We start from the raw sequence: 21,607 nt of genomic DNA, 5'->3' as shown, positions 1-21,607 counted from the left end.
ACAACTGTAGCACATCTGCAGTCACCCCTAGTTCCAAGACTTTGCCATGTAAACCCAATAGAGATTGAAATGTGTTGGGTGTTACAAACTACTTGATCATGGAGAAGAAATGGAAAATCTTCTGTCAGCAACATGAGGAAGTCACCTGTCAATGATCAGGTTCCTATGGGGAACTGCAATTGTTCTGACATTAACTGGCCTGGCAAAGTGGCAAGTGCCAACAGTCCAAAGGATCTTGGGCCAGCTGCTTAACATGTCTGCATTGTGTGCCAATGAGAGTGATGCTTACCTGGATCTGGAACTGGGAAACAAGGAATAGCTGGTGAGGGATGTGAACATCAGTGTCCACCTTGGCTGTTGTGACCAGGACACAGAGGGGTCCCAGGCACCAGAGGGGAGGGAGGAAGGCCAGCAGCAGAGCACAGGCTGGTGGGCTCCAGAGGACAGACTTTGACATATGGGGAGGTTGATACATGTGGTGCCATGGGAAGCAGCTATGAAGGGTGAAGGAGCTCGGGAAATCTGATCAGCCTTACAGGACAGGCTGCTTCAAGCATAAGAATGATCTATGTGAGAACCAGCGAAATGAAGCATTTATCTCGTGAGGGTGTTTGTCTGAACCGATGGAGCTCCAGGGCACAAAGGCAGCACACAGGAGGTGGAAGCAGGGGAAGCTGCAAAGGAGGAATTTAGAAACCTTGTCCATGGATGTGGGGATGATGACAAAGCTGCCCTGGACTTGATACCTGCAAGGGAGGCTGAGGGCAGGAAGATGAGCTGACACAGCTTCCTTACAGAAAAAGACCAGGGTAACATAGACCTGCTGCTGAACTTTGTAAGAGTAGAATCAGACAGGACTGAGGTTCTTCATGGCTTCTTTGCCTCCATCTTCACAAGCAAGGTCTTGTGGGATTTTGATCCTGAAGGCAGGAGTCTGGAGAACACGCAGCAGTGGATGGGGCTCAAGTCAGGGGTGACCTGAGCAAACTCAGACACCCTTACAGAACAGGACATGGTACATATTTTGGGCAGAATTACCCCCAAATCATCCTTCTTTCATAATTTTTCTCCTTCTTTCTTCCTGGTGAGAGGTGGAGGTGGCATGGGTGACAAAGAAGACCAAGGAACAGATCCCAGGTCAGTGCAAAGGCACAAAGGAAGCCAGAATCTTTATGTGTGTGCACTGACACACACTGTCACCTGCATTTCCAGTCTCTGCAGTCCCAACCGTGCAGCAGAGTCTGGAGTTCTGAGCTCCCTCCATCTGCCCCATGTGACACGTGTAAAATGGAACTACCCCAGTGCAATGGCTGGTTTTGATTCTCTTCACAGCCTGAAGCACCACATGGGTCAGGAGACAAGCCAGGATACCCAACCAGACTCACATACCCTTCACATAGATTTTAGGTGTTCCCTGGCATCTCAGCAGACATGTCACGCTGATATCTGGGTGCAAGGAGCTGGTCAAGAGCCTCATTTCCATTTCTGTAATGGTGGCTTTGCTGCCTGGCTGATGTGCAGACTCTGTACATGGATGCTGACGCCTCTTGAACAACCTGTTCTGAAAGGGTTAACAACGTGGGCTGTTCTTTCTGAAAGGGTGTTAGGACAGCAAAAAAGACCCTGGGTTGGGGCAAATGAAAAGAGATGCAAAAGTTGCGGTCAGGACTGTTCGGGGGCACTTGTAAAGCAGCCCTGCACCTCATGTGAATTATTCCTGTGCTCAGGGAGCACCTGAGAGCTGTCCCTAAATTGAAAACATAAAGGAGAAGGAAGGACAGTGCCATTCAGGCTCCAAGGGACCTCGGGAGGTGTCTTGACCAACCTCCTCCTCACAGCAGGGTCAGACCAGATTGCTCAGGGCCTTATCCAAACACATCTTGGTCTCTTTCTTGGACAGAGTGGGTGCGCACTCCTGGGAAACAGCTTCCAGTGCTGGACTGTCCTCATGACTGGAACGTTTCTCCCTTTCTACAGCACCTTTCCAAGCCCAACCATCCAGATGGCTTTTTACCCATCTACTTGCACACTGACACAGACCGTAATATCCTACCTTGGACACAAGAATATTGTGGACCGTGACACTGAATGCCTTGCTGACTTCCAGGTAACAGACCACCACTACTCTGCCCACATCCACAACCCTGTCCTTTCCTCACAGAAAGCAAAGAGGATGGACAGGCACAACCTGCCCTGGGTAAACCCTGTCACCTTCTCTTCCAGACACCCAGAAATGGGGTCCCAGTGGACATGCTCTGGGGCACAGCCCTTAGTTCCCCTGCTCACCCATTGGCCATTTTGAAAAGTGCACACACTGTGTGAGAGCTGCCAGTGGTCAGGGAGTCCCCCCAGTCTCCATGAGCTTTCCAAGATGGTGGAGAGTGGCCTCACTGTGACATCGTCCTGCTGTCCCAGCTCCTGGGATGCTGCCCCTGCTGTCCCATAGACTGGAGAGGATTGTGTTAGTTCCAGTGACCCCTGACTTGATCCCCATGCACTGCTGGTTGTTCTGCCTCCAGCCACAGAGGCCTGGGAGACCTTGCTGGTGAAGAGGGAGAACGAGAGGACACAGGGATTCTTACCTCTTATTATATTCATCAGTGTCCACACAGTGTCTTTGTTTGTCCTTTAACTGTTCCTGCAGTAGAAACAGCTCATTATGGGACCCTTGAATTGCCTTACAGGTCTGGACTGAGCTTTGATCTGGACTATTGCTGTGCTTGGAGGCTGCTGTCCTTGCAGACCAGATGAACTCACTCCTGCCACCCTGCCTGGCAGTTCATTCCATCCGTGTCACAGCTCTGTCTGCAGCACTGACAGCTCCAGCTCCCCAGTCAGGTCCCTGGCTGAGGACATTGCCTCACATCTGGGCTGAACCACCCCAGCTGTGGCACCAGCCCAGCTCTGACCTGCCACAAGAAACCTGGTACCAAGTGCCCAAGAGCCCATGTGTGCAAAGGCTTTGCTTCAGAGCACACACATGACATGGCCAAAGACTCATGAATGTCTCTCTAGAACTAGGAGTGTAAAACAAGAATAAAATGCCTGAACTCAATCAACTGAAGATATTCCTCCCCTAGCTTGGAGGAATTAGATCCTTTGCTGTAATCTTCCTGGTGTCATGTCTGATGATGGGACAAGAAAAGTTGATTCTCATATTAATTCATTGTTTAATACAAAGAACACAATGATGTGTCTCTTCAGAGGAGAGAGAATCAACATCACTGATTACTTCAGGTTGTTTCAAAGGATGTGCCCCTGGAGCCCCAGGGACACCTGGAGGAGCCCAGAGGGGTCAGAGAAAGGGACATCATGTGCTGCTCCTGTGCTGCTGAGCTGGGCTGGGCTCCTGGGACACAGGGAGCTCATGGCAGCGGCAGCGCTGCAGAGAGACAGCTCTGCCCAGGAGCAGCTCCTCTGCACACGCAGCAGGGCTGAGGGCTCTGCCTGCAGCATCGAGGGCACGGGAGCCAGGCAGAGAGAGGTTAAAGACAACATGGGGTGGGAGGATGCTGAGAGATCACTGGAAGAGAAATCTTCACAAATATTAAGCCTGTGGCTGCAGGACATTGCATCTGCAAATCATGGCAGACTCTGACAGCTGTCACACTGCAGAGCCTACAAGAGACGTAAGTAGAACTCTTAGAGATTCCCTGATGCAGAGGAGAGGATGTGCTGCAGAGCAGGGATTGCCTTCTGCACTGTCACTGACAAGACGTGAATGCTGTGTACTCCCCAGGGTGGCTGTGGGGTGTAAATGTAAAAGTGCAGGCAGGGGTGCCCAGGGCTGTCCTGCAGAGCAGGGTCCCTGCACCCCAGGGCTGTGCCGGGCAGGGACTCTGCCGCCTGCCAGGGTCAGCGCTCAGCCTGCCCGGGAGATCCCAGCAACACTGAGGGGAGAAGATGTGGTGGAGGAGCAAACCCTATTGTGCAAGAAAGGTCCTTCTGCTGTGGAGAGGGTGCTGTGTGGGTCAGTGCTGCTCATACATCCAGATCACCCCCAGCATTTTTCCAAGGGGATGCCTCAAGAAGAAGATCAATGTAAGGATTACCAGGCAGATAAGGAGCTTTCCTGAGCCTGTCTTTTCAGTTTCCTCTCCCAAGGGGTGGGGGGTGCAGGAAAGGATAAAATGAAAATGAGCTCTCATGCTTAAACAAGTCACCGAGACTCCTGAACTGCAGCTCTGAGTGATCAGTACATCTGCCAGAAGGCTCATGACATCCCTTCCCCACCCCTCTGCCTGTGCACAGCACCTGCATCACCTTGGCTGGACCCGTCAGCCTTAGTCTGACCTGTCCTGTTTTCCAGCCTGCAGACAGGAAGATGCCCCCAGGCAGTGCCCTGTGAACAGGCAGGATCTGTAGGGCCAGGGGGAGGGCACAGAGGGTGGGATGGTCTGTGAGCACTGACAGGGAAGAGACATGGACAGGGAAACACCTCCCAGGGGAACAGTCTCCAAACAGCAGGGAAATGATCAGCAATGAGTGGAAACTAAGCAGGGAATTGTTATGGGAGGGAGAAGAGAGAAAAGTCCCTGTGATCCCCTGCAGTGCAGATCCTCCTGTGAGCAGCCCCCTGGCCTCCTGTCCCACCCAGCAAAGCCTCTGCCCTCAGGGCCGGGGGCTCCAAGGCATGAAGCAGCTCCTGTGCAGCCAGAGCTCCAGTTCCTCTGCAGAGCACAGGGGCTGAGAGCAGCTGCCCGGCAGTGTTGGTGTCTGGGAGGTGGCTGCACAGCTGGGGAAGGGTGACGCTGTCTGAGTGCCCGGCTGCCTCTGCCCTGGCCTCTCTCACACCCACCCTCACCGCATTCTCCTTCTTGCTCCCCTGCTCTGGGTCACTGCTGTTGGGATCTTGTTCTTGCTGTCAGGCTCTCTGGGGATGGCAGTTTCAGCTGCAGAGTCACAGCCTGAGCTTGTGGGTCCTTTCCTGCAGGTGTGTCCATGGGCACACGTGTCCCAGCTTTGCTCTGACCTGTGGGCTGTGGGCAATGCAGTCTGTGGGGCTGGGGAATGAGCTGTGTGTCTTGGGCTAAACGTTGGGTGCTGAGACCTTAGGAAAGGGTGAGACCTGTCATGGTCTGAGGTGGATCCCTCTGCTCTCAGCAGTGCCTGGTGGCTTTTCAGGGTGACATGGGAGTGTGAGCAGCCCCCATCTCAGAAAGGTGCCAGCCCAGGGCAGATGAAGCAAGACAGAGGGACAGAGCAGCTGCCCTCACTCTGCACTGACCCACAGGCACCCTCTGGTCTCGCAGGACTCGCTCTGTTCTCCCTGAGTGCAGCAGAAATGCTGATGGTTTCTGACATCCAAGAACACTCCCCAGGGTGAGAGGGGAGAAGTAGCTGTAAAAAACCCCAAACCTTTCAAAATGCCTTCTGCCATCTCATTTCCTTATCCCTGGGAGTGCAGATGCTGACAGGTATTTCTGGACCAGGAGCAGCTTCATGTGACAAAGCTGAACCCCAGGACTGGCCCCTGCCCCCTGTTTCTGTGACCCCACTGCTGCAGAGCAGGGCTGACTCCTCAGCATCAGCGGGCACAGGCCCTGCTCCTCACGGCACCTCCAGCCAGCACCACCCAGGGCTCAGACACCGAGCTGAGGGAAGGTCTGGAAAAGGACAAGGGGTGTGGAACAGTGGGCGGGTGTATGAGAAATTATTTCGACTCTGCTCAGAGAAGCCTCCCCTAACATCTCACTGTCTTTTCCTTCTGTAACAGTGCCCTATGCTTGGAGGTAGCAAATGTCCAACAGCAGCTCCATCACCCAGTTCCTCCTCCTGCCGTTCACAGACACACGGGAGCTGCAGCTCTTGCACTTCTGGCTCTTCCTGGGCATCTACCTGGCTGCCCTCCTGGGCAACGGCCTCATCATCACCACCATAGCCTGGGACCAGCACCTCCACACCCCCATGTGCTTCTTCCTGCTCAACCTCTCTGTCATTGACCTGGGCTACATCTCAACCACTGTCCCCAAGTCCATGGACAATTCCCTCTGGGACACCAGGGCCATCTCCTACACAGGATGTGCTGCCCAAGTCTTTCTGTTTGTCTTTTTAGCTTCAGCAGAGTATTGGCTCCTCACCATCATGTCCTATGACCGCTATGTTGCCATCTGCAAACCCCTGCACTACGGGACCCTCCTGGGCAGCAGAGCTTGTGTCCACATGGCAGCAGCTGCCTGGGCCACTGGGTTTCTCAATGCTCTGCTGCACACGGCCAATACATTTTCACTGCCCCTGTGCAAGGGCAATGCCCTGGGCCAGTTCTTCTGTGAAATCCCCCAGATCCTCAAGCTCTCCTGCTCAGACGCCTACCTCAGGGAAGTCTGGGTTCTTGTGATTTCTTTCTCAGTGGCATTTGGCTGTTTTGTTTTCATTTTTTTCTCCTATGTGCAGATCTTCAGGGCGGTGCTGAGGATCCCCTCTGAGCAGGGACGGCACAAAGCCCTTTCCACCTGCCTTCCTCACCTGGCCGTGGTCTCCCTGTTTGTCAGCACTATCATATTTTCCCACCTGAAGCCCCCCTCCATCTCCTCCCCATCCCTGGACCTGGTGGTGTCAGTTCTTTACTCAGTGGTGCCTCCAGCAGTGAACCCCCTCATCTACAGCATGAGGAACAAGGAGATCAAGGACTCAGTGTGGCAGCTAATGAATGGCTGTCTTATTAAGCAATAAACTGCCCATAATCTTCTGCATAGCATATATAATGTAAATCATGAGTGGTTGTGCCCATGTCCACTGGACACCCTAGAGAACCTGCTGCAGGTCAATCGTCACGGACCAGCCCCTCACAACCACCATTTCCAGCACTGGCTTCTCACTTCAGCTTGAAGAGGCTCTTTGTCCCTCCCTAGCAGCACAACTAATGAGTAGGTCAGATGTCCATGTTTGCATTGTGTAGACAAGATGTAAACAAACGCATAAAGTGCTTCTGAGGTGATGAATCCGAGTGAGCAGAAACACCATCAGCTATTCCTTGGGGTTCCATGAAGGTCAGTGGGACAGACAGTGTCTTGATGTGTTTTCATGTTGAGAGTAACATCCCTTGAGGAACCACCTGAAAGTAGCACTGGGATGTGCTTCCTGGAACAGAAGTTCCCATGTCCATTCTTCATGCCATGAGGCATCTCATGTAAGTGCAGAGGAGGGTGACAAATGGCAGGGCTGAGGTGCCTCCCAGCCTCCTGGAGTGGCAGCAGGAGGTCAGAGAGACACAGTGACTCCTGCATCTGTGTGTACAAGGGAAACACTCTGTCTCTCAACATCCATGGGTGCATAAGGAGTCCATGGTGAGGTTACTTCTCTCTGGTCAGGCTAAAGACCACAAGAAGCCTGATGGGTTGGGGTCCCTGCCTGCAGAGCAGTTTCTGAGATAGTTGAGCTTTCCATGGTAGTGGGAAGAAGCTGGAGAGAGGAAAAAAAATGACTGAAAAGTACAACTTGGGAGGTGCATTCTGGATATCAGGAGGAAGAAACGTCAGTGGAAGGGCAGTGCTGCGGTGCAGGAGGTCACCCAGAGGCAGTCGGGATCAGCCCATGGCTTTGTGTTTCAACAAACAGCCAGTGAGGGTGCAGTGAATGAGGCACGGACTCTCGGGAAGGTGCAATGAGAGACATTTATTACAAACTCAGGCTTGCTATGATTCTTGCTCAAGCATTTGCTGATTTGCCAAGTGAGTCATTACATAAACGATATATTTTGTGTTCCCACCAATGTTACCACCACAAACACAAGTTTTGTCTGTCATAAGCTATCCCGCCGTCCTTGATGTATAAATCCTGTATCAGTCCCTCTGTCCTTGATGTGTCACATAGCATACGGTACTTGCTTCTTGTATTTTTCCACTAGTGCTTGTTCTCACACTGTCGACTCTTGCAGTTTCTCACAGGTCCAATCTTAGCACACTGCCACATCTTCCCTGTGTGTTTAATAAGTGCATAGCCATAGCAGTAAGTAATTGCATAGCTATTACCTGATTAAACCTTTTTACAATAATTTGTTGTAACTAGATGTCTCTTTAAGACGGTTTAAAAACCCGGTTGGAGATTCCTTACAATCCTGTTTAATCTCAAAAAGTTTTGGCTTTTTTATAGCTTTAGGCATAGTGTGTCTAATCCTGTGTAAAATCCGCTGTCAATAACAACTCAGCCTGTCACTAGATTTAAGAACGTTATGATCCCACCCTGGATCAACCAAGGGACAATTTTGGTCTAAGTTCCCTGTATATTCCTGCCAATATCTGCCCTGTACAACAGTGTTTCAATCTCTTTCCCTGATTATCCTGTTCAAGGATCAAAACAAATGGATCTGAAGGGGATAAATATAATGTCTATTTATCCTTATTTATTGTGTAATGTGCATTATGCAATAGGCAATATATGATTTAAAATACACTTCTTATGATATATTACATGTAATGCATTACTATACTACACATCACAAAGTATACCCACCTAGATCTGTGCAGCATATTCATATTATTGACAGTGGCCTCCATTAATTACAAAATCCAGTCAGATTCTCCACGTTTGCTGTTCCCCAGGGAGTCAAACAATCTCTTTCCAACATCACAAAATGCAACCCAGGGTGGGGAGGGGATTCCTTCCGAATCCCTCCTGTCGATTATCCACTACCTATTTCACAATCACAATAACAGACAATTGGTTAACCATAAGTATTGGACTGGGAAATCACCGAAGACACAAGTAACAACAGCAACAAATCACTAAAGATGCAAACAACAATGCAATTACTAAGGCATGAACAACAAAATCACTAAATCTACCTTTATCAAATTACTCTTTTCTTGTTTTTCTCCTTTATTTAATGTTTTCCGATTTTTCTCTAACTTCCTCATTTTTCTTTTTTATTTTTCCTTTCTTTTTCCTTTTTTTTTTAAAGTTACCCAAGTTACCAAAGCTTCCAAAATGCAAAGGCCCAATGCACTGGTGTCCCTCTGAAAGACAGACAAGTTCCACATGTGTTACTTGGGGCACCAAAGTATCAATAACCAAAATGCAAAGACTCAATGCGCTGGCAATGAAACCACAATAGCCACTCACTCCCCCCCTTCCCTCGAAAGGGAAAGAAGAAACTTGGATTGAGACAAACACAGTTTAAGAAAATAACAAAATACTAATACACTGCTAATAAGTATATATATAATACAGCGATAAAAGCTACGCAATGCAGTTCCTCACAAACTCTGTCTGCACACAGCCAGTGCCAGGAAGCAGCACCCTGGTCCCAACAGCTGATCCCAAAGAGAGAAAAAACGCAGAAAAGCGCGGAGGCCTCTCCAAAATGACAAAAGGCCAAAGTAAACGTCCTGAACTGAACTCCCCTGGCTCCCATATAAAAACTAAGGAAGAACTCACAAGAAAAATAAAAGAGCCCAAGAGTAAGAACACCCAAGAGAGAGAGGCCGGAAGAGCCCAACTCTCCTAAAGATGAAGCGTGAGGCTAATGGGATGGAACACTCTCATTGGTCAGCCTGGATGTCAGTCAAGCTCTGCCCCGTCCCTCCCCCCTTCCTCGCTGCCTCACACCTGCGGGCAGAGCACTCAGAGTGTCCTTGGCTCTCAGACCAGGGCAACTGCAAACATCAGCTCCGTCCTGGGGTGTTATCTCTTGTTCTCACACTAAATCCAAATAATGACCGTGCCAGCTATGAAAAAGTAAGGTTTCTAACTGCATGAGGAAAATTAACTCATTTTCAGTCAAACCAGCACAGACCTGAAGCTCTCCCATGCCAGACCAACAAAGCTAGAGAAGTAGCAAAGAAATTATTGAATAAAATCATACCGTTTGGCTGTTCCCCTTTTTATAGCAGAAATAATATGGACTATTTTTACTCTTCTGGGGTCAAGATGGGATAAATCTAGTGAAAAGATAGAAAGAAAGAATGAATCAATCAATCTATAAAAAGACAATTAGCTTAAATGTGACAGGAAATTAATGTAAAATGTATAAATGTATTGCTAATTAATTTACTGAGAATTCACATTACTTAAAGAATGAAAAAGTAAGCCCTTTTGAAATATTGTATGGGAGACTCTATTCAGTAAACTTGACTGAAAAAATGAATCAAATGCATATTTTGGGGAACCAAATGCTCACTGAATACATGTTGTCTTTGGGAAAAAGAAACCACCGGTGGCACTGGCTGTGCCTGTGCCTTCCTTCTGACCTGGAGATCCAGTCTGTCCTTGGACCTGAAAGGACAAACCCTGAAAGAGCAGTGGAGAGGCCTCTGTGTGGGACTTTTGGTAACTAACACTGTGAAACATAAAGGAATCGATTCCGGGAAACATCACATTAGATTAAAGAAAAGTACAGAGACTGGGTAGAAATCAGAAAAGATCACTCCTTTTACACTAAAACTTAGAAAAACGTAATGAACTGCACTTGGACTGAAATAGAATCTTATACATAATTTGATCGTATTCAAAGAGGTCTGTTAATATTCATTGTAGCATTAATCTTAGCCTATTTTCTTTGTAGAAATTTGTTTAAACATGTATGACAGTTACATAAAACTTTGCCTGTTATATAGTATAGCAAGTTCGCTTTTAAATGAGGAGACTCCATGGACCCAAAATGTACGTTTTATAATGATCTGGAAAACCATGCAGATAGCTGAAAAGACAAGTTGTTGAGTTTGCGTGTGTTACCTAGAGAATTCAAATAAAGGGGTTCTTACGATAGCAATACCTCTCTTTATTAATGTATCCTGGGAAAACACTCCTTTGAAGGTTAATCAACCTCAAAGATTCATAACTGAATTAGAAGAGATTTGGAAGCCTACAACAGTCTTGCATGAGGCACGCTGTCTTTTCCTCTGTGAACAGGTGCACATGTACACAGGCAGCAAATGTCCAACAGCAGCTCCATCACCCAGTTCCTCCACACGGGAGCTGCAGCTCTTGCACTTCTGGCTCTTCCTGGGCATCTACCTGGCTGCCCTCCTGGGCAACGGCCTCATCATCACCACCATAGCCTGGGACCAGCACCTCCACACCCCCATGTGCTTCTTCCTGCTCAACGTCTCTGTCATTGACCTGGGCTACATCTCCACCACTGTCCCTAAAGCCATGGGCAACTCCCTCTGGGAGACCAGGGCCCTCTCATATGAAGGATGTGCTACACAGATCTTTCTGTTTATCTCTCTTCTTGCAGCAGAGTTTTATCTCCTCACCATCATGTCGTACGACCGCTACGTTGCCATCTGCAAACCCCTGCACTACGGGACCCTCCTGGGCAGCAGAGCTTGTGTCCACATGGCAGCAGCTGCCTGGGGCAGCTGTTTTTTCTATGCTCTTCTGAACACAGCCAATACATTTTCAATACCACTTTGCCAAAGTAATTCCCTGGGCCAGTTCTTTTGTGAAATCCCCCAGATCCTCGAGCTCTCCTGCACACATTCCTATCTCAGGGAATTGGGGATTATTGTGGTTGGTGTATTAGTAGCGTTTTGCTGTTTTGTGTTCATTGTGGTGTCCTATGTGCAGATCTTCAGGGCCGTGCTGAGGATCCCCTCTGAGCAGGGACGGCACAAAGCCTTTTCCACCTGCCTCCCTCACCTGGCCGTGGTCTCTCTCTTTATCAGCATTGGTGCATTAGCCTACCTGAAACCTTCTTCCATCTCATCCCCATCCCTGGACCTGGCAGTATCATTTCTGTATTCAGTGGTTCCTCCAACAGTGAACCCCCTCATCTACAGTGTGAGGAACCAGGAGCTCAAGGATGCCCTGTGGAAACTAATGGCTGAATGCATTTCAAAAGCAATAAACTTCCTGTCTTCTGCACATCACTCGTGATACAGAACTCATTACAGGCTCAGACTCTCTTTTGTATATCTTATAGTTTTTGATGGGTTTTGGAGTTGGGGGAGGCTTACTTGTTTTTGCTTTTTTTAACTGTGATAATATTGCCCACAAAGTAATGCCTTTTTTCATTCCACTTCTAATTCACTGTCTACATTTATAGTTTGAGTCACAGACTCTGTAAATGAGAAGACATGCTCTCTGTGTATTTAAACAAAATAAAGGACCTTGCACTGAATTGTTTGTCTGAGATCCTTCGAGACCTTTGTGAAGCTGAATACAAAGTGTCTGTGTGCAGGCGTGGAGGGAAACGGTCTCAGCACAGCAGCTCTGCCAGGGAGCACCAGCCTTGTCCTTTCCAGAGCTGTTCTCCTTCCACTTCCCCCCTCTCCTATGAGCCCTCGTATTGGTGTAAGATCTGAGTACTCCTGACCCTTGGTTACAGTCCTGCTGTGTGCCAGTCCTGTGACCACAGGCAGGGACAGGCAGTGGGCACTTCTGTGACAGTTGTGACCTCCAGAACAGCATCTCCATCAGCAAGGGGATCTCCTTAGCACAGTGCTCGAAGGCTTAGGTCTTTTTCCATAGTCTCTCTCAAGAATATGTGTAAGGAACAGACCCTCAAAAGGCTTTGTTTTCTGTGTTTTCTGTGGGATCAGTGGGATAAGATCAGGGTCCCAGTTTGGCTTTCGAGGGATTTGGAGTTGGTGGTTCAGGTTATGGTTGTTGGTGGCCAGCACCCAGGCAGATGGTGGATAAGGCAGGGCAGCTCTGAGCACCCTCCATGGACATCTCAGAGCTCGTGTGGGAGGCCGTCACAGTGACAGTGACCAGCATCAGCTGGGTCTGTCTCTCAACCTGACCACTATGTCCCTGCGGAGTCACCACAGCCTGGGCATCACAGCTCACTCACTGCACAGAGCAAAAGCCCCAGCTCGGGGGCTGTGGGGAGTGTGGGAACAGGGTGCAGGAACACCTGGCCAGGCCAGTGCAGATGTGCTCTCCTTGGGGAAAGGCTCTGTGGGGAGATGGGATGTCCCAGGAGAAGAGCAGGGCACCGTGTGTGTGCAGGCACGGAAAGAGAAACCCTTTTCTGCCATGGGTGCCAGTTTGGGGCAGGCTGCCCTGTCCATGGCGCAGCAGGAGCTGCCTGAAGAGCCCCCGGGCCAGGAGTCGCTGCTGTCCTGGGGAGCGGGGCTGGCACAGGGTGCTGAAGGCTGCCGGGCATCGGGACATCCTGAGCGTGGCAGCCAGAGAGACACTGTCACTGACCTGTGTCTTCCATCTCACTCTACAGGGCCTGCCCAGACTGGGCTTTCCTGCTGGGCTGGAGTGAGAGCAGGATGTGGGGAGAGCTGGGGAGGAGCTGGGCTGGAAAGTGCCCCAGAGAGGAAACCACCCGTGAAAAGATGAAGTGTGTGAGTGTGCATGGTGGGGGCACACAGCAAAGTTCTCACACAGCCAGGCCTCCTGGGAGAGACATGAAAGACCATCAGAGCAGGGTCTGGTCTGTCCCCGCACTCCTGGACAACATGGGGCACCTACCCCGGGACAATGGTCACAGACCAGCCCCTTGCAACCACCTTGTAGGTCCTCTCACCACAACTGAGAGAGGTTGTTCTTCCCTCCATGGAAGGACACCAAGTTACTAGATCAGAAGCCCAAATTTTCAATGAGGCAAGATGTGAGCATGCACATTGTGTGATGGGGGAGATGAACCCGAATGGGCATAAACACCATCAGTTATTGCTGTGGAGGCCAGGGAGGCTTGTGGGACAGTGTATCGAGGTCACTTCATGTTGAGAGTAACTTCCCCAAGAAACCACCTGAATGGAAGAGACATGGACTGGATGGTCTGTCTCCAGAAGGCACCTGTGCCTTGGCTACAGGGATTTCTATTCTCATAATTTCATTCTTGCCCTAGATAGAGTTCTGTGACCTCAATGGAGTTGATAACTTCTGTGATTTTGCCACGTTGCTGGAGACTTCCTGCAGTAATACCGTGGCACTCATGTTTTCATAATCTGCATTTTAGAGCCAGTTTTCCTCTTCCCATTCACATGGGCATCCTGTGCATGCATTGCTGCTCTTCACCCCAGTGCAGACAGGCAGAAGACCTTCTCCACCTGGCCCTCTCACCTCACCAGTGCCACTGTTTTCTACAGCACTCTCACGCTTGACTGCATGATGCCAGAACAGCACTCCTGAGACAGTTTGACAAAGCCTTTTTCCTACACCATCCTCACATCCCTGCTCAACCTGCAGCCCAAGAACCAGAAAGGTTGAGCAGAAGTGGAGCACTGAGAAAGAATGTCAGGAAAGCTTTGAGGTTCACACAGAGACCATCAGAGTTGTTGACGTCCTGTTGTGTTCTGAACAGGCCCAGAGGACCTGGACGGCATTTGCTGTGTCCCAGAAACTCACCTGGAAGGACAGGATATAGAGAAAGCCTTTGGTGTGGGAAGGGGCAGAGAGTTGCTGCTGGAGCTGGCTGGTGTCTCTGTCTCTCAAACATCTCAGAAAAGTTGTGGCTATCAGGGAGGTTCCATGGTCCTCTGAGAAATGAAATATCAAAATTGTCTCAAGTAGGTTACAAAGGAAGATGATTGGTAGAGTTACAGGCGGGGCAGCTTCACCTCAGTCCCTGGGGAAGTGATGGGCCAAATGCTCTTCCAGACATCTCCAGGCACTTGAGGGAAACAAAAAAGAGTGCAGAACCATGGGAGAGGAAAGTAGGGAATGTTGTGTACCTGGACTTTAACAAGGCCTTTGACATGGTCCACCATAGTCGTATTACTGATATCTGGATGGAAAATAAAGATGACAATGTGTGTGGGAGTTTGGCTGGATGGTCAGGCCCAGATGCCATCAGTGGAATGGACTCCTCCTGGAGGGCAGTCACTGTTGGCGTCCCTCAGTGAACAGCACTTGAGCCAACACCTGTGAACATTTTCGTTATCTCCATCTATGATGGGTTAGAGCTCACTTTATGGTCTCTTGTGGATAAAGACAAACTGCGGGGAGCCCTTGAGCTACCCCATCGAGTTCACCTGCCTCAAGCAGCACAGTCAGACAGGATGACATTCAGGTCTCTTCCAATCTGAGTTATTCTACGATGCAAGGAATCTTTCCCTTGGAGAGCTCTCTGAACATAGAATAGGGAAGGGATGGAGAAAAGCCAGTGAAACAGAAGTACATAGAGAGAATGTTGCACTCTAAATACAGAACAAAATTTGTTTTCATAAGCCTAAAATTTTTCACATAAATCAAGAGAACATGACCAGCTTGCTGGTACATGGCCTTAGTGCTGTTAATAAAAAATAATAATCAAAATCTGAAAGTTCATTAAAAACTAAGCATGCTGGAAATGAAGACTTTTTCAGGGATTGTGTGGAGTTCTTTTCTGCAAAGGTTTCAGCTTTTTCCTACCCCTAAATGCTCCCCCTCACCTTGAAAGGAATCCATTACTCTAACCCTTAACCTCAAACCTTACCTCTAAAACAAAGCCCAAACCCCTAACCTCTCACACTTACCCTACCTTTGTCCTTACTTCCCCCTCACATGAAAATGCTGGCCTTCAGCCTAGCCCTGACCCCAGCCCTGACAAAACCCTAACACTCAAAGCCTGCCTATACCCTAAACACTAACTGGACGCCCTTAGCAGAGCTCCAAACCCTCCTGCTAAACCTTTGTCTAATCCTGAACCCTGGAAGGTGAGCTCTAATCCTGAATCCCTAACCTGAAAGCCTAACACCCAAAGCCATCCTTCCCATGCTCTCAATCCCTCACCTTCAATCCCTTTCCTAACCTGGACTTATTCTGCTTGGCACCTTGGGGGCAGGACATGAGGTCCCAGAGCAGTCTCAGGGTGTGGGAAAAGGAATGTGGGGTGACCTGTATCTGATCAGCTTGTAAACCAGAAGGAGGAGACAGGTGAGAATGCTGTGCTGAGCTCAGCTGTGCCTTAGAAACTCCTGCTCCAGCAGGCAGCATGGGACTGTGAAGGTGGCTGTGAGGTCAGTTCTGTCTCTGGAGTTGAACGGCATGTGGCTTGGAAGATCCTGGTGAGGTTACTTTTGCCTGGTCAGCTGGTGCAGCTCGCCTTGCAGAACTCATCTCCAGAAGGGTTATCCCATTTCACTCCACTGATCACTTTGTTTTCTTACAAGGAAAGGAATCAACTCATCATTTCTACTGGCCCTAAAAGAGGCTCTTCACATGTGAATTTGTTGCTGCAGGTTTACATAAAGATAAGGACATGCAGTTGGCCTCATCACTGGCAGCAGGTGGGAGCTTCCTGCAGACTTTTCTGTTGCAACCCAGTCTATCCTGCAACCCGCAGAACTGTGTGCTCAGCACAACACAGACTGAAGGCCAAGCTGTACATGGGGCATAGCCCTGGGTCTACTCTAGTTTACTGCTAGGTGGACCTCTAACTCTCCATGTACAATGGTCTTCTGGTCAGGATCACTGAACCTCCTGATGAAGGTTAGGAAGAGGATGAGTTGTCCCTTAGACAGCTGGAGGAAGCCTCACAATTTTAGGCCCTGGAAGTCATTGGGGAGTTTGAATACCATGGACCTCTACTAGAAGTGTTTGGTTTAAGGGAAAGTAGAAGGTATTCCCTGATCCAACATGGTGGGAATGGTGTCCTGGATATGTTTTTCACAAGAAGGCAAAGCAGGACTGCTGGAAGATGTGGAGGGGCTAGAAAACCCTGTGGGAAGTGAGCGAGACAAATCGTAGCAGCGCTGAGTAGAGAAGAAGGATGACCTCCCTCAACCATCTGGCAGTGCTGAGTCAAGGGGGATGACAACTCCCTGGTCTGGTTGGCCACACTCCTATTAATGCAGCCCATTGTGTACCTTTACTTCAAAAGTGAAAAGCCAGGAGAGGACGAGGCTTTGGGAAGACATCTAAACAGCCTTCCCATACCTTCTTGGATACCAGCAAGATATCCTCCCTGGCCTGAGTTTGGCTTCCTTTGTATTCTCATTCAATCTTTCTTAGCATTTGACCTTGGGGATCCTTCTTTGGTCAGCTATTTAATTAAACTAGTACCTCCTTCAATCATCTGGAGTGCCTTGTAATGCTTGATACTCTGATCTTGTCAGGGGCACCACAAACCTGATAGGCTGTCTATGTGGACTCATTAACAGCTGGCAAAGCAGAGCTTCACTCCAGGAGAACCTTGAGAAACTTTGGGATTGGGCAATAAAAACCTCATGAAATTTTACAAGGAGAAGTTGCCGGTTCTGTACTGAGGGCAGAATAACCCCACACATGAGGGCAGGCTGGGACCTGAACAGCTCAGGAGTGATTCTGAGCAGAAGGGGCTGGGCATGACGAGGGATGCCATACGAGCCAGTGGTGCATGCTCACCATGAGTAAGGCCAAGGGCATGTGGGGCTGTGTTAGGAGGAGTGTGGCCAAACAAACAACGGAATTATAATCCACTTTGAATCAGCGCTGTGGTGGCCACATCTGGGCTAGTGTGTCTGGGTGTGGGACTCCCTGTTCTGGAGGAATGGAGAGGAACCAGAGAAACTTCAGAGACCTGCCAGGATGGGGTTTGGGGCCTTTGAGAGAGGCTGAGAAACCTGGGCTTCTTGAGCCTGGTGAAGTGGAAGCTCAGGGCACTGTAGCAGTAGCCTGCAACTGCTTGAAGGGTGGTTTCAGAGATAATGGAGCTTTTCTTTGTAGTAGAAAGAGAAGGAAACCTCCACAAATTGCAACTTGGAAGGTTCAGATTGGAGGTTCAGAAAAAGACATCTCAGTCCAAGGGCAGTGATGTGGTACAAGAGGTCACGCAGACGGAGTCTGGATCAACCCATGGCTTTGGGCTTCAAGGAAAGAGCAGTGAGGGTAGAGAGTCAACAGTGAGAGTAGGAAATGCTGGGATGAGAGCTAGGTAGGAAAGCAAGATGGATGTCAACAGCCTGAAGGGACAAAGGTGGCTAATGGGGACAGTATAAGTAACCTGAAGCAGAGATTGCCAAGGGCTCTGGTGAGGCTGAAAGGCCACACAGGACCGAGGTCTTTGTCCCCCTGGCTATGGCAGTTGCATCTGTCTCTGAGACCTACCAGGTTAAACCTTATTTTGAGGCTCTGGACTTTGTTTCCTCCTTGCCCCTTCCTGGGGAAGCTGGAAAGGGTGCAAGTGCAGTTTTCCTGCACTTGGCCTCACACCCCACTGCCCCAGGAAGAGCCCTGAGCCACGCATTAGGGACAGGACCTGCCTTCCCAGGGACTGCGGTCAGAGTTCGGCCTTTCTGCTTCATAAAGCAATACCAGGGTTTTCTCAGCACCTGAGCTGCCTGCACATTACCTTTGCTTACCCGCAATCACACCCTTCAGTTATCTTCTCTAACGAGTCCATGGAGAGGCTTTGTCAATAATGACCCCCAGTGGGGTCAATCAGTGTTTCAAGGTACTTTGAGTTGTGTTTCTGACTTCCACCTCTTGAGCGATTTGTTCAGTCTCCTCTCAGTATCTGAGGCTGTTGGACTAAGGGCCAAATACACCATGGGGCTCATTCAGATACAGAAAGTACTAATGAACTATTTGCCTTCCCATATTTTTCTTCAGGTCTTCAAGACATTTCAAAACACTACAACTAATCAGAGCTGTTTCATAATGAAGCGAAGGAGGAAGATTTCAAAACGCACCTAACAAAAATGTTTCTTGATTTTGAAGGATATATTACATTATTTTTCAGTTCAGAGCAGAGGTGATAGCAGCATTCTCTGATTGATATTGATCCAGAATGTCTCCTCAGTAGGTTTGGACATGTAGGAAAAGCAGTCCCTTGACGTCCAACATGGTGTGGACAACCCTCTTCCTCATTTGCCCAACCTTACCCTTTCTCCCACTGGTCCTTGGGACTTGCCTCACTTTTCTTAACATTAGATTTCTCAACACATCTCTGCAACTGGATGTTACAGCTCCTTTGCACCATCTCCCACCTGCTCTCCTTAGAGAACTGGCTGCACAAAGACACAAAAGGATTTTTCCTAATTGCAAACAAAGAAAAGTGAATAACAATTATGTTTCATAAATAATAAAACACACTCCTCCACCATAAGTTAAGTACAAGCTGCCTCTAATGAGGTTGTCTTTCAACAAGGGATAATCTTATGTTTTAGGTAGGCAGATAAAAATATAGAGACAAACATAATTAAAGAGTTGGCTAAGGAGACAATTAGACTACTGAAAAACAAGTAAACTTATAACTACCTGAAATTCAAAGAAGCAGCTTGCAAGCTGAGCGGAATTTGAATTAGTAAGAGAAGGAGAAAACTGGAGAACAATGGCAAGGGCCTTTGTCTAGAGTGTCTGCATCTAAAAGATTACTTTAGGAATGGTCATTATATCAAGACTTGTATGACATATCTGCCATGTAACAGGCAGAATAGTGGCAAGGAAGTTGCAGTACATCAACACGTCTTCGGAATATCACTTCCAAAAGGTCACAGGATTGGTAGAGGTCTCTTGTGAGAAAGAACAAACCAGCGTTGCACCCATCTTTGAAAGAGGCCAAAAGTGCCATCCAGGGAACCATAGACTGTACAAGGGTCAGGAGTGACCCTTCTAATGAGTCCTCTTGGGTGACATTTCTGAGCACCTAAAAGAGAAAAATGTGTCCGAAAGCCATCAGCATGGACTTAGCAAGGGTAATTCATGCCTCACAAACTTGATTGCCTTCATGATGAAGTAACTGCATTTCTGCATGAGGGGAGAACAGTGGATGTCATTTATCTCAGCTTCAGCAAGGCTCTTGGCATGGCGTCCCTCAACATTCTCGTACCCAAGGTAGGCCATGACAGTTGGATGGGTTGACAAACAGATGGGTAAAAACACAGTTGGGTGATCAGGCTGACAGAGCAGTGGTGAAGGGGTCTCATGCCCAACCTGGAGACTACTGTGGGACATTCTGGGACTTTGTGGGACAGCACAGGGGACTCTGCTGAGACCTGGACAGTTTAGCACATATATCTATGACCTTGAGGAGGCAACTCTTTCTCCACAAAGGCACCGTAGAATCGTAGCAGGTTTCCTAGATAAGTTGTGCTGTCTCTGTCCTTGGATGTTTTCCAGCCCCCACATGGTAAAGCCTTGAGCAACGTGGTCTCACTCCATAGCTAACTTTGCTGTGAGAAGGAGGTCAGACCTGAGACCTTCTGAAGTCCCATTCGGGAGAGTGGAAACCTGAATGATGTGTGGTGTCTTACCCTACAGGTCTTCCCTCAATGATAGTAGGGAATGTTCTCAGGTTCCCCATGACCACGGAAGTCAGCCAGATGTTAGTATAGTCAGACCAGGTGCAGCTTGCTTGTCCTTTTGTCATGCTTGGCAATAAAAGCCATGAGAAGAGGTGGGCAGTGGCATTTGCTATTTAGGCATTTGCCTTCTGAAGCAACAGCTACATGTACTGATGCCCAGCTTCCCAGGAAAGGGCTGGACATCACCTGCTGATGGCAAGAATCTTTTCAGTTTCCTTTGCTTCCACAGGTGGCCTTTGTCTTGAGCAATGAGTTTTTCTCCCTCCTGTCCTCTCAAGCAGGGGAGTGATTGAGTGGCTTGGTGGAAAATAAAACGTGGCAGCCAGATTAAGCCACCACATTTGTTTTTTGTGCCCAACGTGGGGCATGAGACAAGGGCAGTTTTGTATTAAGGGTGCTACAGTTATAGCAGCTATTTGATGGAAAGTGTCTGTGCAGGTCACTGAGTTCTCTGTCTGTGCCACTTTCCTCTTGATTTTGCTGAGCTTGGAAACATGTTGATACAAACAAAGTCTATGCTCTTTGCCTTGACGTTGATGTCCTTACTGTGTTGGGGTAGGTATTCTATCTTGTGGAGAGAATAAGGGGATTGGACTGGATGATCTTTTGAGATTCCTTCCAATCCCTGACATTCTGTGATTCTGTGAAGTGTAAATCATGCATGACTGATCATGATGCCTTCTGTGATGGAGTGACAAGTTCAGCAGACAAGGGCAGAGCAATGAATGTCATCTCTCAGGGCATCTGTAAGACATTTTATATGGTCCCCCACGTATAAATTGGTGGGATATTGGTGTCATGGACAGATGGAAAAGTAATTGGCTGGATGGCTGTGTTCAAAGAATTATAGTCAATAGCCCAGTGTTCAAGTGAAAACCAGTGGCCAGTTTCTAACCTATCAGCCTTTGATGCATATGTCACATCACAAACATCAGCACAATCCAGGGGCCAGTCCTGTCATTTCACCTACTCATCCATCTATGACATCACTAGCAGCAGCACAAACCAGAGGATTTCTTCTGACCTGTCACATACTTGGGATGATGTGATATCACAAGCACCTGCTCCTCCACCGAAACCTTCTCAGGCACTTATGATCTCAAAAGCTCCTGTCCTATCGCATACTCATCCACCTATGACAGCACAAGCAACATCACTCCAGTCTTCAAAAATGGAAAGAAGGATGACCCATGAAACCCCAGGCCAGTCAGCCTCATCTCCATCCCTGGAAAGGTGATGGAACATCTCATTCTAGATGTCATCTCCAAGCATTGAAAGGAAAAGAAGGTTATCAGGAGTTGTCAGCATGGATTCACCAAAGGGAAGTAATGTTTGATGAACCCAATACCCTTCTGCAATGGTATGTCTGGTTGGGTAGACGAGGGAGGAGCATTGGACCTTGTCTACCTTAACCTCAGCAAGACTTTTGACACTGTGTCCCACAACATCTTCACAGTCCAGCCTCCTTCAACCTGTTCATCAGTGACCTGGATGAAGAGACT

The 21,607-nt window shown here is 48.6% G+C and overlaps 2 protein-coding genes across 2 annotated transcripts; both read left to right on the top strand.

Moving 5' to 3' along the window:
* The first annotated feature begins 5,739 nt into the window (after nt 1–5,739).
* On the top strand, nt 5,740–6,672 carry LOC135577845 (olfactory receptor 14C36-like). The gene has a single exon (XM_065047962.1). The coding sequence runs from the start codon at nt 5,740–5,742 to the stop codon at nt 6,670–6,672; it is 933 nt and encodes a 310-aa protein (XP_064904034.1).
* A 4,527-nt stretch (nt 6,673–11,199) lies between these two features.
* Nucleotides 11,200–11,817, top strand: LOC135577844 (olfactory receptor 14A16-like). Its single transcript, XM_065047961.1, has one exon. It carries the CDS (start codon nt 11,200–11,202, stop codon nt 11,815–11,817), a length of 618 nt encoding a protein of 205 aa, XP_064904033.1.
* The last annotated feature ends 9,790 nt before the right edge of the window (nt 11,818–21,607 follow it).

The sequence above is a fragment of the Columba livia genome, unplaced genomic scaffold, assembly GCF_036013475.1.
Source record: "Columba livia isolate bColLiv1 breed racing homer unplaced genomic scaffold, bColLiv1.pat.W.v2 Scaffold_153, whole genome shotgun sequence".
NCBI lineage: Eukaryota > Metazoa > Chordata > Aves > Columbiformes > Columbidae > Columba > Columba livia.
The sequence above is the reverse complement of the archived record's forward strand: the minus strand, read 5'-3'. Positions and strand labels throughout refer to the sequence as shown.